Genomic DNA, 18112 nt, shown 5'->3' with positions numbered 1-18112 from the left:
TCAAGGTTGTTTTTACTACTTGGGCCTTTTGGAATTCATGAGTTTGAAGATCAGCTTCTCCATTTTTGCAAAAAAGGTCATTAGAATTTTGATAAAAATTGCAATGCACCTATAACTTGCTTTGGATAGTAATGCCATATTAACAATACTAAATCTTCAAATCCATGAATACAGTATGTCCTTCCACTTACCTAGATCTCCTTTTAATTTATTTCAACAATATTTTCTACTTTTGAGTGCATGCATATTTCCTAAAGGAGTGTACTCCTTTTGCTTTTGGATGTTACTTATAATGGAACTCTTATTTAATTTCCTTCTTTGATTGTTCATTTCTGGTATACAGAAACACAACTATTTCTTTTGTGTCTATCTTTTACCTACACATTTGCTCAATTTGTTTATTAGCTTTAATGGAGTTTTTGAGGGTTGCTGTTTTATAGATTCACTAGGGTCATGATAAATTGCTGAGGCTGGCCTTGAATGCAATATTCCTGCCTCAGCCTCCTGAGTTTCTGGGATTATAGACCTGTGCCACCAGGCCTGGCTAAGATCTTCCTTTTCTAAATGTAAGTACTTCTGCTATTAATGTCCCTCTGAGCATGTTTTCACTGCATCAAACAAGTAATTTTTTTTTTAATTTTTGTCTCCAAGTATTTTCTAATTTCCCCTGTGGTATTTTTACTTTGACCTATTGTTTAAGAATGTGTTTAATTTCTGCATATAGTAATCCTTTGGTATCCTTGAGAGACTGGTTTCAGGACCCCTAAAGGATACCAAAATCTTAGAATGTTCAATTCCCTTATATAAAATGGCAGAGTAAGTGGGTGTGATGGCATACGCCTTTAATCCCAGCAGCTGAGGAGGCTAAGGCAGGAGTATCTTGAGTTCAAAGCCAGCTTCAGCAACTTAAAGAGGCCCTAAGCAACTCAGCAAGACCCTGTCTCTAAATAAAATACAAAAAAGGGCTGGGGATATGGCTCAGTGGTTAAGTGCCCCTGGGTTCAATACCCAATATCAATAAATAAAATGACAAGAGTATTTGCACATAGCCTATGTAAGTCCTTCCATATAATTTGAATCATCTACTTATTACTTATAATATCTAATAAAATACATATTCTATGTAAACAGTTGTTACACTGTATTATTTAAAGAACTAGGGGGGAAAGTCTGTACATGTTCCATACAGATGCAATTTTTTCCCTAAATGTTTTCAATCTGCACTTGATTGAGTCCACAAATACAGAACATACAAATATGGAGGGTTGACCAAATTTTAAATTTTCTAAATTTTCTAATATTCTTTCCATTCACTGACTTCACTTCTAACTTCATTTCACTGTCATTGGAGAACATACTTTTTATTATTTCAATCTTTTAAAATTTACTGAAACGTGCTTTGTGGCAAATATTTCAAATGTACTTGAGAAAAATGTGTATGTGGCTGTTGCTTGATATTTTTAAAATGTCTTGTTAGGCCTAGCTGGTTTGTACTATTGTTTGAATCTTCCCTTTCCTTACTGATCTTCTATGAAAGTTTTATTCATTACTAAACTTGAGGCAAACATTTTTCTTTGGTATTAAATGACAATAACTGTGAATTTGACATTGTTAGATTCTGAATTGTATTGTATTCCTCTAGGGTTTTGGTGCATAGTTAAGTTACCTGAAATCACTTGGAGTCTTCAGGGCCCACTGTACAAAGTCTTTCAACCTGGGCTGTGAGAACACTATTTCTAGCCTTGTGTAAATTCTAGAAATTGTTTTTTTTACTGCTTTGTATTACTATTTTCTCTAGTGTCAGGTAGGTCCTATCAAGCATCTACAAATCAGACACAGCGAGACTCCAGGAGAACTCTCCGCAGGTTCTCCAAGATGCTCCAGGATGCTCATACACTAGCTTTTTAGTGTGTGCTCTCATTGTGCGTACCCCACCACCACCACCACTCACACACACACAATGCATCTTTTTCACTGGTACTCTGCCCTGCAATTCTTTTCTTTCTTCTTCTTCTTCTTCTTTTTCTTCTTCTTCTTCTTCTTCTTTTTCTTCTTCTTCTTCTTCTTCTTTCCTGTTCTGTAATTCTAACCACACCTTGGCCTCCCAATTTCTTACTGTTTTCTACTTATCTCGACAAGATTGCTGGATTCTGTTTTGGTTTCACCTCCTTGCAATGAAGCCAGTAAAATTACCTTTGGGTTCTTCTGTAAGTTGGTCCAATAAAAGGGCTGAACCTCATTAATTTCCTTTCTCTCAGGGATCACAGTCTGGTGCTGCCTGTCAATCAATGTCTAAAAACCACTGTTTATACATATTTTATATGTTCTTAAGTTGTTTAAGGTGAAAAAGTATTTTTTGCTGCACAGCAAATTGCCCCAACTTAGTCTCTTTATAAAACAGTTATTGGGGTTTTCTCCAGATAGTTTCTAAGAGCTAGCAATCACAGGGCAACTAAGCTGGATAGTTCTGGCTCAACGTATCTCATGAGACTGCAGTAAAGGTGTCAATGGTGCAGTAGTCTAGGACTACAAGCTTGACTAGTTGGGAAGAGTTGGCTTCCAAGAAGGCTTGTTTACATGCTGTTGGCTAGAGGCCTCAGTTCCTTTAGTTGTTGGCAGGACCCAATTTCTCATGACATGGCTCTTTCCATTGGGCTGTTCACAACATGGCAGCTAACTGATCTCAGAATAAACAATCCGAGAGGGAGAGGGAGAGGGAGAGGGAGAGGGAGAGGGAGAGAGAGCAAGCAAATGAGAGAAGGCAAGAGAGAGAAAAAGGGGAATAGGAGTACAAGAGAAAAAATGCAAAAGCCACAATGTACTTTATAAATAACCTATCCTAAAAAATGATCCATCACTCTGCCATGCTCTTTTGATCACACAGACCAACCCCAGTATAATGTGCCAGGTGATAACACAAGGGTGTAAATATTCTGATGCAGGGATCACTGGAGAACATTCCTGGAAGCTGACTACACATAGGATAAATACAGTTCCTTTTACTGGCAGCATAGGGGAAAGAAAACATACTTCTTATACTTTTTAACCTCCTTATGTTTCTATTTTTCTTATCCCCTAACTGCAGATCTTATTCTATGACTATGAGGAAAGATGGACAGACTGTAGAAAGTACTTCTCACCAAGAGTTGAAGAAAAATAGAACTAAGAGTAAGTAGTAGGGCTGGGGTCATAGCTCAGAGGTAGAGCATTTGCCTTGCATGTATGAACCAATAAGTTGGATTCCCAGCACTGTAGATAGACAGAGAGATAGATAAAATAAAGGTCCATCACAATTAAGAAAGAAAGAAAGAAAGAAAGAAAGAAAGAAAGAAAGAAAGAAAGAAAGAAAGAAAGAAAACGAAGTAAGTAGCAGTAATTTTTACAAGAAAGAATAGAGTTCCTCGTACCTACATCAAGAAACAGGAGGGTACCTGAAGCCAATCTGGGCCCAAGTGGCTCATTCCTCCGAGTATTCAATGACCTCCCTTGAATGTCTGCTCTCTGCCTTCCAAGTCCTTCAGTCTCCAAAAACAGGCAGCAACAGCAACATTAACAGAAAAATTAACAGCAGTAGCAGTAATAACAGGACCAGTGTTAAACATTTTGCCTTTGCTAATTCAATTGCTCATTACAACAAGCATGTGAGAAAGACATTACTCTTAAATTCTAGGTCTTTACTTTCTTGATAATCACAATCCGGCTTTATGCTTCATAGTATAATAACAATTTTATTTTTCCTACATCTGGCTCCTTGTTGCCCTGCAGGGCCCCTCTACTCCTCTGAAACTGAAATTCTGTTTTGTCCTGCCTGTCTTCCCATTTCACTTTAGCAGACCTTAAAGTTTCCTCTTGGTTTCCATTTTCCCAGCATCTACTACCAAACTTTGTTAAAAAGAACTATTAGACCACTTAGTTCTCTATAAATTCTCGGCTGCTGGGCCCTCCCAATGCTACAACTGCCTAATTATAGACTTCTCCAATCCCTTAGGATCACTGACCTGTCTAGTCTGCCTCACCAGCTAGTCCAAAAAAAGTGGCCTTATTTCAGCCACTCATTTTTTTTTTTTTTGAGAGAGAGAGAGAGAGAGAGAATTTTTTTTAATATTTATTTTTTAGTTTTCGGTGGACACAACATCTTTGTTTGTACGTGGTGCTGAGGATCGAACGCGGGCTGCACGCATGCCAGGCGAGTGCGCTACCTCTTGAGCCACATCCCCAGCCCCTCAGCCACTCATTTTAAAATATTATTTTATAGCACGTGTGCTTTCTTAATTTGCATTTGCTGCAACTTAATATTAAAATGAGTTCCCTTTCCCTAGGGACTCAAAGAAAGGCCAAAATATACCAAAGCTCCATCTACTATAGTACCCTGGAAACTAATTAGTTATCTGTTGAATAATGAACTAAAAAAGGGAAGTAATAATTATAAATAATAGCTCAAAAAATTCTCAAAGAATATAACCCAAAGAATATCATTTTCAAATGAAAAGAAAAGATGATAGTGGATAACTACAAGCAATTCACAAAAAAACAAAGCAAAAAAACAAATATACACAAATCTCAGAAATGCAAACTAAAATATCATTTTTTGTCAGATATTGGCAAAGACTGAAACATCATAGTAAGTAAATTTTTATTTTTGGTATTTGTGTATCAAGTAACTTTAAAATTCATAGACCCAGGGTTGGGGTTGTAGCTCAGTGGTAGAGCACTTGTCTAGCATGTGTTAGGTACCGGGTTTAGTTCTCAACACCATGTAAAAATAAATGAATAAAATAAAAGATCCATCGACAACTATAAAAATATTTTTTATAGTTTTTTTTATTTATAAGTGGTGCTGAGGATGGAACCCAGTGCCTCACACATGCCAAGGAAGTGTTCTACCACTGAGCCACAATTCCAGTCCCCTAAAAAATATTTTAAAAAATTCTTAGACTCCTTTGTACAGTATTTCATTTTAGAATTATTTTTAAATAACTGGGAAAAAAAGGATATATTTAAAATCTTCACTGTGTTTCCTCTTGGAAACATAAAAATCTATCCAACAATGAGGGCTTCGTTAAACAAATTTTAGTATTTCCAAACAAAAGATATTAGTAAATCACTTCAGAATATTATATATTATATAATACCAGTTTTTAAATATAACATATTCACACAAAAACATAACTGTATAGAAAAGAATATCTAGAGGTATACATTCCAAAATGTTAGCAGTCATTCTCTCTGTAAAAGTGGAATGTGTATGTGTATGTGTGTGTGTGTGTGTGTGTGTGTGTGTGTGTGTGTGTTGATTTGTTTGTGGCTTTTTGCTTACCTAGATCACCTAATTTTTCTATGGTAATCATGGGTTACACACAGATAATAACACATATTCTTCTAAAAAAGCAAAATGAAGATCACAATTTAAAGATAAAAAAAAAACCATTATGACACAGAGTAAAACACCCCAATATTCCATATGTCAAGCAGAGTTAATATCAAACAAAATATCAGATAATCCAGTATCTTAGTATAATCCAGAATCTTAGTATAGCCCATTTTTTAATTAGTTTTAGGAAGATATGTGGAAGAATCTGTAAGGACAAGAAAAGCGTGTAGTTATTCAAGCATTTTAAGAAAACAAAAAGAACTCCCTAATTTTTTAATTCTAAAAATTTAGAATCAATCCTAGAGTGAGTGTTGAAAATCTCATAATAAAAAGGAAAATTATTTCAAGTTTAAGATCAGCTTAAATCCTCTTGCCATCTCTTTTTACTTTTAACTTGTGAATCTTACTTTCCATGAGAAAGCAATCACCATGAAAATAAAAGACAAAAATCATTCATAAATTTAGGAATTCAAATTTAGGTGTGGCTAAAGATAAAATCTTTACAATAGCTTCTACTATTCTCAAATATGTTAACTCTTTCCCTCAGACTTGAAACATTTGTAGGGATGAAACTTAGTAACAAGAATGGGATCTTAATTGACTCTAGCAATGCTTGTCTTTTGCAAGCTAAGTACTGTGTATAGTTTCTAGCCAAAGCCCAGGAAATTGCTTGTGGCCATGCTAAACGTTGCCTAGGAATTGTGTATAATGCCCAATTCAACATGAACTGCAATGTAAAAAGTTAGTAAATCCTCAGTACTAACCCACAAACTATAATTTCTACTAAACTTGGCTGGCATAAAGTGAATGATCATTTCTACCTATCTATACAAGAACATGAAACAAATTATTCTAATTATACCCATATAATTAATAGCAGGCATCCACAGAAAGTCATTTAATGACAACTTCACACCTACAACACCGTGTGCAAGACAAGTATCACAAAGCATCACTGGTGCTTCCAATGGAATTTGATAGCAGATGCCAGGGTATAGGAAGTACCAAGTACAGTAACAATAACATCTATTTAAGCCTCTATTAGAAATGTCTTTGATGAAAGCAATTTTTGTTGCACCAGAAAAATTTCTGTTATAGGAGAAAAAACATTTTTTTTTTTTTTTTTTTTTTGCACCAGGTACAGTGGCACATGCCTATAATCCCAGCAACTTGGGAGGCTGAGGCAGGAAGATCGCAAGTTCAAAGCCAGCCTTAGCAATTTAGCAAGGCCCTAAGCAACTTAGTGAGAACCTGTCTCAAAATAAAAAATAAAAAGGGTTGGAGATATAGCTCAGTGGTAAAGCACCTTGGGTCAATCCCCACTACCAAAGGGGGAAAACAGAACAATTTTGCATAAAGGAGATCTTATGTTAACGACATTTGTATAATGAAAGCATCATAAAATACAAAAACTTTAGACCACACAATTATGCGGTTATTACTGAAAAGAACAGAGATCTCTTTCCATTTATGATAACCCTAGCACCATTCGTCCACTCATCCAACAAATATTTGAAAACCATTTACACCATTCTAGGACCAGAGAATACAAGAGTAAACATACAAAATCACTGTCTTCATAGAGTATACTATCCAGCAAGGGAGATAGTTATTAAACAACTACAGTAATCCCTCCATATCCAAGGGAATTGATTCCAGAATGCCCTTCAGATACCAGAATCTGTGAATGCTCAAGTCCCTTGTATAAAAATGTCATAATATTTGCATATGACCAATGCATATTCTCCTGTATATGTTAAATCACTCTAGATTACTTAAAATACCTAACACAATGTAAATACTATATACATAGTTGTTATACTCTATTGTTTAGGAGACAATGACAAAAAAAAAGTCTAATAGATGCAAATTTTTTTCCAAATATTTTCAACCTGTGTTAGTTAAATCCACAAATATAATACCCATGAGTGTGAAGGGACAACTGAAATTTCATATTTGACTATAACTGCAAATGTCAAAATGCCATTAAATAAAAGGGCAAAGTTCTAAGAGAACATATTCTAGGCCTGGAGTCGAGTAAGCCAAATATAGGGGAGGAAAAGAGAGGTACAGAAAGAATAAATCTGTGCAAAGTCCCTGAAGCCAGAATGACCTTACCCAATGTCGGAACTAAAACAATCAAGTATAACTGAAGTAGGTAGATTATTTCTCAGACATATGTCAAATCTGAGATATGTAAAGACATCCAATTTAAGTGAGCAAGTTGATAACTATTACAAGTGTCTGGAGCTTAGAAACAAGGCCTAGAGCGGGTACAAACTTAGAAGTCACTGGCTTGGAGATGGTATCTGATGTACAAGAACCATAAATTTCTTATACAAGGTGAGTGAGACTTCAGGGTGGGGAGGGCAGTCAGGATTACTTTCTCAAATCACAGAAAACCAATTTACTTCTCTGTTGATTTGGAAACAAAAAAAATTAAAGTATTTTGTAACATAGTTATGACACAATGTTTTGTTTGTTCAGAAAAGTAAAAATTAAATGTATAAAATTATTGGGAAAATGCCAAAACCTAAGAAAAATACTTCTTTCAGTTAGTTTAAGGTATTATATGCTGCTATTTATTTAGCAGAACACTTCCTTCTAGCTTTTTCAATGCCCTAGAAAATGAACCTTTTTTTAACACACTGATACAACTAATTTATACAATTTGTCTCTAGAAATGCTGAGTCTGCAGAACTGCCAGCTACTGAAGGTGTATCAGAAGTATTCTTAACACACCAAGTCCTGGAGAGTGTGACATCAAGAACAGACAACCTTTCACTCTATACACTCAGAAGTTATCAATTTTCAGGACTATAACTATTTTCCTTATAAAACCTGCCCTACACTATCTCCAATGATGATTATACACTATGTAAAAGTTTGACAAAGCAGTGGTCAAGTTATGGCTGTAGAAGAGCTGAGTTAAAATGTTTCATAATTTATGTCGAAATGCCTTAACACAAACTCACCTGATTTATTTGAAGCATGTTAAGACAATAATGATCAAACTGCTGTATCTCTCACGGCTCCAAAAACTGGAAAATGAAAATGAAGAAATAAAGTTCAACTTAGTTGATAACCTCAACGACTGGTATTTTAAATACATGATCAAAATCAAATATAAAATGCAGTTGATCCAGATCAGCATAGTGCTTTCTATGATAATGAAATGTTCTATACTTGTGCTGTCCAATTAGGTAGCCATTAGCCACATGGCTAATGGGCACCTGAAATATGACCGATTTGACTGTTGTAGCTGAGACAGTAAACATTTAACATTTCTGAATGTTAATTTGAATTTAAATAGACACATGTGGCTTATGGATATCACTCAGATCTAGATTGATAAACAAAGTCTCTAATGGCTAATGACTAGCACTCAGATCTAGACTGATAAACAAAGTCTCTAATGGTTCTAGACAGTCCCCACAAAAAGAAAACTGTTAACAAGCCCAAAAAATCTCACTGATATTTAATGTATATTCTCTTCACTCCAGTCAGGTTTTAAATAGCTTTGTTCCCATCTTCAATGATAACTTATGATAAATTAATACTAAAGAAGATGTAACATACACAAGTATTCTTGTATGTTACAGAATACACAATATGATTACCAAGCTACATATTTTATGTTTTTCCCTTATTATCAATATGAAAATGGTATTCACATTAAAATGTCATATAATCTAGATGTGTGCCTTTTTACATAATAATTCATAGAATGATTTCTCTTTTATTCTGTTATTGCTGATAAAAGGATTTACTCCAAAATAAAAGTTTTCCACACAATGCAAAAAAAAAGAAAAAAAAAACTAGACATGTGGTGCACACCTGTAATCCCAGTTACTCAGGAGGCTGAAGCAGGAAAACCACAAGGCCAGCCTGGTACCTCAGCAAGACCCTGTGTCAAAATAAAAAAGGGCTGAAGGTGTAGTAAAGCGAGCACTAGCCTAGCATTCATGAGGTGCTGGGTTCATTCCCCAGCACTATAAAAAATAATTAAAAAATAAAAATTTTACATAAAATTTCCTAGAAAATCAATCACATCACAATCATTGTCCCATTGCTACATTTGGGTTTGTTTCTTCTGGACCTAATAACCACCCATGGCTGTTATTTCTTTCCATGTGGTATATGGAAAGATATATGCTAAAGAAGGGAAGGAAAACCCAAATTTATAAACAAACAAACCACGAGCTCTCATAAAGGAAAAGGTTAACATAAAATATAAATTATGTTACAGGCACTTTTCGTTCCAAAATTATCAAGCAGCAACACAGGAAAATAAAAAGGACTAAATCCCATCATTTGGGTAGAAATTTTATGCTTTAAAATTTTAATATTGAACTTTCCCTCAGAAGCAAAGGTTCTATAGATATACATGCACAGAAGGAAACACTCATGTATCTAGTTACCATTTTTTCAAGAAGATAAATTGGGCCAGGAATGATGGCACAAGCTTATAATCCTAGTGACTTGGGAGGTTGAGGCAAGGGGATCACAAATTCAAGGCCAGCCTTAGCAACTTAGTCACACCCCGTTTCAAAAAAGACTAGGATGTAGCTGAGTGGTAAAGCTTATCTGGGTTCAATCTACAATACCTACCCCCGGCAAAATAAAAAAATATATATATGACAACCCTGCTATCTTTAAAAGTCAAGAGGTGAACCTAAGCAGGACTCTCTGGAAAGCAACAAGTCTGAAATCTTTCTGACTTGATTCCAAGAACTAGGGTTTGAAGGGGGGCAGAATCGTTGCATTGTCTCAGTTTCTTGGAAGGCCCCATTTAATCCATTTAATGCTTGTATTAAAAATATGCCAACAATTCAGGTGCAGTGTCGCACGCCTATGATCCCACCAGCTCGAGAGGCTGCAGGAGGAGGATGTAGAGTTCAAAGCCAACCTCAGCAAAAAGTGAGGTGCTAAGAAACTCAGTGAGACCCTGTATTTAAATAAAATACAAAACAGGGCTGGGGATGTAGCACAGTGGTTGAATGCCCTTGAATTCAATCCCCAGTACCCCTCCACCAAAAAAAAGAGCCATCAAACTATAAAAAAAAAAAAAGAACGATGACAAACCAAAGTCAATTCAAATCAACTCTGAAAACATTTAATGTTTCTTACAATAGCGTCCTCAGCATCTGTATTATTTCTTTTCTTTCACATTTTCCAAGGGATTGGGACACTACATAAAAAGTACAAGGTCTAAATTTGAGTGAATTGGAGTTTTAGTATAAATTCTTCAGATTACCTCCTTCTTGATCAAATTATTTTATGTATCTTTGAGTCTTTTTTTTAAGTTTTTAAAAAACAAATTGAAGTCTCTGTGATAGGAGGCTTTTAACAAATAGAACAGAAATAATGAGATACCACTTCTAAGATTAGGTTATAAAAAGACTGATGTCGCCTTCTCTTAATCTCTCACTTGTTTGCTCTGAGGGAAGCCAGATGCAATACTGTGAGCTGCCCTTAGGAAAGGCCCACATGGCAAATAACTGAGAGAAGACTGGCCAACAGCCAGCAAAAATTGAGGTCTTCCGACGAACAGTCCCAAGAGCCAGCAACTGAATCCTGCCAAGAGTTTGAAAGTAGGTCTTCCACCAGTCAAGCTTCCAGATGCAACTGCTGCTCCAAATGCAACCTTGACTGCACCCCCTAAATGACATTAAGCCACAGGCACCTAACTTGCACCCAGATTTCTAACCCACAGAAGCTATGAGAAATTAAATGTTTATTCAATATTTTAAGTCATATTAACTTTAAGGTAATTTATTATGCAACAATAAATAAGACAATCCAGGTAACTCTAAAATTCAATACTCCTATGGTGCTTTAGGTATTACTTAACCTAAAATAATTTCTGTTCAACATGAGCAAATAAGTAACATTAAAATTCGAATGTGCTAAATTATAAAACTTAAGCATTTATATTTTTAAATCAAAAGTTGAGATCATTAAAAAGTGTTGCATAAGGGTTGGGGATGTAGCTTAGAGGTAGCCAGCACACTCAAAGCCCTGGGTTCAATCTCTAGTACCACCAAAAAAAAAAAAAAGTGTGACAGTAGTCAAATGGTATTAAAACACACTTTCTATGATTAAAAGTATAAAACAAAACCAAGTATTTAATTAAAAATAATTCATTTGACCTATTAAAACAAGTATATTTTATAATTTTTATTAAAATTATAATTTTATATTATAATTTTTCTTTTTGACCTATTTATGAAGTATAAATAAAATTTTCAATATTCCATTATAAAATAATAATAATAATAATAATAATTCAGTTGGCTGGGCATAGTGACACACATCTGTAATCCCAGCAGCTCAGGAGGCTGAGACAGGAAGATCTTGAGTTCAAAGCCACCCTCAGAAAAAGAGAAGCATTAAGCAATTCAGTAAGATTCTGTCTCTAAATGTTCAAGTACCCCGAGTTCAATCCTCAGTACCCCAACTCGCCCCAAAAAAATTTCATTTGGAACATAAAAATGTAAATACACCAATAAAATCACTAAGTACCTTCTAAAATTTAACATTACTTATTAAGCATTCACCAACTACGAGAAACACCATTTTGTTTTTATCTAGTATAAGCCTCTAAAAATATTTATCTACAAATCTGTATGTATTTCTTCATCATTAGAGTTTGGTAAGTGATTCCAAGAAGTAGCCACAGTAAGATATTGGGTTGGATTTCTTAAAGTTCTAATTTTCTGATGCACAAATAGTACTTTTAGAAGTAACAAAAATAAAATCATCTATTCACTTAAAATCCACTGTAAAATGTCAAATACTCTGTAAGCTTTCTTTAAACAATTTAAAATAAGGAGCTATATAAAACAGATGAAGAGAGGGACGTGGTGGCGAATCCCTGTTAATTCCAGCTGCTAGGGAGGCTTAAGCAGGAGGATAGTAAACTCAAGCACAGCCTCAGCAACTTTGCAAGGCCCTAAGAAAATTAGCAAGATCCTGTTTCAAAATTTTAAAAATAAATAAAAAGAACTGGGAATATAGCTAGTAAAGTGCCCCTGGGTTCAATCTCTGGTACCAATAATAATAATAATAATAATAAATTGAAATAAATGAAACTAATATTACTACTCTGAGGTAACTAGACATTGTTCTAAAATTATTCTTTTTAATCAAGCAAGTTATACTAGATTTACATTAGTATAAAACCTGTACTTCATCACACCTATAATCCCAGCAACTCAGGAGGCTAAGGCCAGAGGACCCCAAGTTCAAGGTCAGCCTCAGCAATTTAACCAGACCCTGTCTCCAAAAAAAAAAAAAAAAGAAAAATTTAAAAAAAGAAAGAAAAATAATTTGTAATTCACAACTATACTACAGATAATTGAGAATGCCCATAATAGCACATGTCTTTAAGATTTCACTTCTTGTTTAAAGACATGCCTGCTCTATGGTCCTGTATTTTAAATTTAAAAAAAAAAATCAAGACATATCAAAAAATATCAAGAGATCTCAATAAAATGTGGAGCATCTTATACTGCCTATGATTTCATAATGCAACTCTCCTTTCTTTGTCAAAAAAAAAATTTCAGATACAGTTCCATCCAACTAAAAGTACTTTCAGAGAAACCTATTCACATACCTCAAAAAACCTTACAGTGATAGCCAGTCAGGCACATTAGGACATGCAGTTCCAGATTTCAAGCTACCAAAAGAACACAAGTGGAGAGAGTACTACAAACTAGGGAAGACTTGCTATTCAAGAAGAATTAAAGGTGCAACCTGTATCTGCAGATGTAACACACCCCTTTAAAAATGAACTGTATTTTGCCAGGCGAGGTGGTGCACATCTGCAATCCCAGAGGCTTGAAAGGCTGAGACAGGAGGATCTCCAGTTCAAAGCTAGCCTCAGCAACTTATCAAGGCCATGAGCAAGTCAGCAAGACCCAGGGTCTAATAAAATATAAAAAGGGCTGGAGATGTGACTTGGTGGTTAATTGCCCCTGGGTTCAATCCCTCATACCAAAAAAAAAAAAAAAAAACTATATTTTGCCCATCTAATGAATTAAAATCTATACAAAATTAAATTTATAGCATCCTCAATAAATACCACTTTATAAAATGACATTGTGATTAATATCCATAAACATTTTACATCAGCACCCATCCTACATCTGGCAGACAGTTCTCATTTAAACATTCTATTTGACAATATGAAAAATAAAAGCATTTTCTATCCTGATTCTTAGACTATTAACTATGGCCCAACTAAATATCAATTCAAAGCTTATTTTAAAAATCCATGGGTTCATTAAAAAGCTGTTTAAAAATGTTTTTTAGTTGGGTACAGTGGTACACACCTGTCATAACACCTACAGGGGAGACTAAGGAAGGAAAATCACAAGTTCAAGGCCAGCCTGGGCAACAAGTGAGACCATGTCTCAAAAATAAATTTAAATTTTAAAAGTGTTGGAGATGTATCCCAACAGTAGAGCACTTGCTTAACAAGTACAAAGCCCTGAGTTCAATCCCCAGCAGTACCCTAAAAAATGTTTTTAATTTTAGCTTTTTAAAGCAGGTACCTGAAACAAACTTAAGGAAAATAAAACAGCATAAATTTAAATATCTATTACACTATGGGGGATACCAGGATACCAGCTATGTCCCCCTCTCCCTCCTGGGAGACATCTATGTTACCCTTTATTAAAATAAACCCTGTTGGGCTGGGGTTGTGGCTCAACTGTAGAGCGCTCACCTAGCATGTGTGAGGCACTGGGTTCGATCCTCAGTACCACATAAAAATAAATAAATAAAAATAAAGGCATTGTGTCCACCTACAACTAAAAAAAATCTAAAAAAATAAAAACTAGTTCACACAGGTTCAAAATTTTCTTCTATTCACCATACACTAAATTATAAAAGACCTGCCTTCTTAAGAGTTTTCCTACACCAAAGTCAAGGGTTTATCCTAAACAAGGCAGCCTACGAAACTCAAAATCAAACAATAACTAGGTGTGGTGGCACATGCCTATAATTCGAGCAAGGAGCTGAGGCAGGAAGATTACAAGTTGGAGGCCACCCTGGGCAAGTTTGCAGGATGCTATCTCAAAATTCAGAAGAGAGAGAAAGAACACAAACTGGGGTGATTCTCAAAAGGAGTACAAAAAAAAGATGACCAGGTGATACGGGCCTGTAATTCCAGCTACTATGGAGGCTCAGGAAGAAGAATCACAAGTTTGAGCTCAGCAACTTATCAAGACTATCTCAAAAAGTTTAAAAAAGGACTGGGACTCTAGCTCAGTACAGGTGTTCCTCAGTGCAATTCCCACCACTGCAAAGTACAAAAGAAAAAGAGAGAAAAATGGGAGGAAAGAGGTTAAGTATAAAGAGGGAACAAAACACACCTTGGCCAACTACATAGTCTAGAACCTAAACAGAAAAAGCTCTTAACCTCACTTTCATTGTTGTATATTTAAAACTTTAATTACTATCTTAGATGTTTTTATATTCTCTGTTGAAAGCAGACCAAGCCATTCTTTCTTAGAACTTCATTCCAGACAAGACAAAACACAAAATTCTTACGGTTTTTCCAGAAATATTTGGGAGCAAAAAGCCATAACATATGTACTATACCCAGAAAGAAATATTGTGTGTGTGTGTGTGTGTGTGTGTGTGTGTGTGTGTGTGTGTGAGTGTATGAGAGAGAGAGAGAGAGAAATAGAAAATAGTAAATAGGTGAAATGGTAACAGGTGAATCTGGGTAAAGGTTACAAAGATGCTCTCTGTAATATTCTATTCTTGCAACTTTTCTGTACACTTCCAATTATTTCCAAACAAGTTAAAATTTAAAACTTACATGACATACCATTTGAAACTAACAACATATACTTGGATTATACAGCAACATTTTTACAAATACAAAACACTGTTTAAAAAAAAATGAAGTGATGTATGAGGAAGTATGCACCATATCCTACAAAGAAATCTTCACTTAGAAGTAGATTTCATATTACACTGCCATGTATTGAAATGTGGTAATGGTGACTAGAGCTGAAACCATGGGTGGGGGGAATAAAAAAGTGCACACACCACATAGATGAACATTACTGCTTCATAAATAGAGGCCTGCTGCAAAATGCAGCAAATCTAAAATTCAAGTGATATGTGATATCTCTAGTTTGCACTAAAATATCTACAAACTGAACAATGAACAACTTGCCACAATACAAGACTAACCAGAAGCAGAATAAGTCTTGGTTTTGATGGTTTTATTAAGGTTTTCCACTGCAGCTCAAATCGCAACAGTATATTCCAATCATTTCAAGAAAGCAAGGATAGGGAAGAAGTAAACCTATCAAAGAAATGTTGCAATCTTGACTCCTACAAGGTAACTATCATCCTGACTGTCCATAACAATTTTGATTTCAAATGTTCACCATGCTTTTTCCTAAAACATAGGATACACCAAAACCCAAGTAACGCTCAGCGAAAGTTCAGCTGAGCACTGTGAAATCAAACCTTAAACAATAAAGATTTTCAGTGCGTTAAATACATTTAAAGGATTATTTCTATCTTTCTGCAGGATCCACCCACTTTTAAATTCTTCAGTAAATTCCTGGGTCTACCCTAATTGGATGGTCCCCACACCACCCTAGCATTCTCACTTAACCTTTTGGGAGGTGAGAAAGAAAAAAATGTAGGGCAAATACGGACCCCTTCCAAAGAAAATTATTCACAATGCAAAATTCTACATATAATTCCAGGGACTTCCAGAACCCCACAGCCATTATCTCCACCCCCTCACTAAGAATCCCAGCTTTGCTATCTCTTCAATTGCCTCTGCGGGGAACCCCCCCCACACACACACACACACACACAACACACACACACAAACACACAATCCCCAGCTCGCCCCAGGAGGGACTGGAGTCCCTATCCTCAGATAGTGGATTCCGTAACCGAGCTTTGTCTATCGCCCAACTCCCTTTGCCCCGGCAAGGTCACTACTGCCAACTACCCCTTTAAGCCTAGCCACCACGGTAATAGTTCCTAAGAGCCACAGCAGAACTTGCCCGTCATAGGATATATTTTGTCCCCTCGGCCCCACCTACCTTCCCCATTTCGGGGAGTTACGTCTTTGCCACTTGCCCATTATACAGAAATAGCCACCGCCGCCGCCACAACCCCCCAACCCGGCGCACCCCGGCCCCACCGCTCAGCCCCCAGCGCCCCGGGCCCATTCCCCGCAGACCCTCCGGAGCTTCCCCGCACCGCCCGCAACACCCGCACCACCCGCACCGCCCTTCCCTGCCCTCCTTCTCTCCCGCACCGCCGATTCTCGCCATCCTCCTTTCTGCAGTGCCCACCCGGCCCCCAAGACCCCCGGCTTCCTGCGCCCCCCGCCAGGTCCCCCCACCTCGGCACCCCCACTGGGGCCGGCCTCCCAGCTGTCCTCCCAGCTCCTCCCCTCAGGACACCTGTGTCGTCCCACCCCCTCCACACACGCCCCCCCATACATTCGCCCCCTCCCCGGCAGCCCTACCCCCACCCACTTCCCCTCCCCCTCCAGCCCCGGGAGCCCGAGGAGGGAGGGATGGCGCCGGGGAGGGGAGGGGAGGCCGCGAAGGGGGCCGTTCGGCTCGGGGTTCGCCGCGCCGCGGACCTGCAGGGCTCCCCAGCGCCCTCTGCCTCCTCCGCCAGCGGGGCGGAAGTCGGGGCCTCCAGGGCGCCCCCAACGAGGGTATTTACCTTCTTGCCAGGGACACTTTGCAGACGGCTCCAACATTGGCAAACACTACGGAGAACTGACCCCGCTCGGCCGCCGCCGCCGCCGCCGCCGCCGCCGGCTTCCACCCTAAGGGCTCCCCGCCCCCCGCCTCTGCCAGCCTCCCCTGCGCTCCCGCCGCGCCCTCCCGGGCTCGCGCCGCGCGCCCCCGCCTGCGCAGCCGCTCCCGCGCCCCAGCACGCCAGGCCCGCGCGCGCGCCCGCTCCAGCCCTACCTCCACTCAGCTCCCGCCTGAGCGCCCGCGGCCGAGCGCGGCCATTGTTCGCGGTGCCGCTCCCGCCCCCTGGCGGCCGCCCGGCCCCCCGCAGCAGCGGCGCTGCGGTGCTGGCGCCGGCGGGCGGGACCTCGGGGCGAGGGTCGTTCCTATGGGCGAGTGCGTGGGCAGCGCGCCCTAGCCGTGGTCTCCTAGTCCTCAGGGCGGCTCCCTGCCCCCTCGGCCGCAAAGGATGGGCCCAGGGCAGCCCTGTACACACCTGCACCCGGCAACTTCCTCCTCCACCCAATAGACCTTTTGGCTCTTTCTAGTCCGTGGCCTGGGCCCCGATTCCCTGCTCGTACCTTCCCCGGGGCTCTAGGACTACCCCCCTCTGCAGCTCCGGAGACGCGTGACCATCCCGGGTCTGCTCCGGCCGCCGCTGTGCGACGCACGGTTTAGCGGATCCTGCACCTTTCCAGACTGGGGGAGGGAGGCAGCGGGGAGGAGGCCGGTTCACTGTCTGGCCCGGAAAACAGTGGAGATCCCTAATCACCTACCCTCCCGCATCGGCGTGGCCAAGCATCCTCCTGGACCAACAAAATATCTTATGTGGTCACTCGAAGAAGAAATCTTTAGGTACAAAAATGAGGATCATCTTAAAACAGTGCCCTAGATCTTTGATTTTTGAGGCAAGAAAATTCGAATTACTTCTTGATTTGTCCTGGTTTTGAAGTGGGTTACTTATGGCCAGGTAACTTCAACCCAGTTAAGCCCAATGAAACGT

At 38.6% G+C, this 18112-nt stretch overlaps 1 protein-coding gene across 14 annotated transcripts in view; it reads right to left on the bottom strand.

Moving 5' to 3' along the window:
* Positions 1-17771, bottom strand: part of Stau2 (staufen double-stranded RNA binding protein 2) — a 298417-nt gene extending 280646 nt beyond the window's left edge. For 4 of the 14 annotated variants that reach the window (XM_040293939.2, XM_078017025.1, XM_005335827.4 and 1 more), the window contains exons 1-3: positions 17096-17248; positions 9209-9278; positions 8347-8412 (exon numbers count right to left, since the gene is read on the bottom strand). Coding sequence is in view for 5 of the 14 variants with exons in the window: in XM_013363149.4 (XP_013218603.1) it covers positions 8347-8364 (18 nt within the window). In the remaining 9 variants the exon portion in view is untranslated. The other 10 variants (XR_013423950.1, XM_078017020.1, XM_021733638.3 and 7 more) reach the window with 7 other exon arrangements.
* Between the last annotated feature and the right edge of the window lie 341 nt (positions 17772-18112).

Source organism: Ictidomys tridecemlineatus, chromosome 7 (assembly GCF_052094955.1).
Source record: "Ictidomys tridecemlineatus isolate mIctTri1 chromosome 7, mIctTri1.hap1, whole genome shotgun sequence".
Lineage (NCBI taxonomy): Eukaryota > Metazoa > Chordata > Mammalia > Rodentia > Sciuridae > Ictidomys > Ictidomys tridecemlineatus.
The sequence above is the reverse complement of the archived record's forward strand: the minus strand, read 5'-3'. Positions and strand labels throughout refer to the sequence as shown.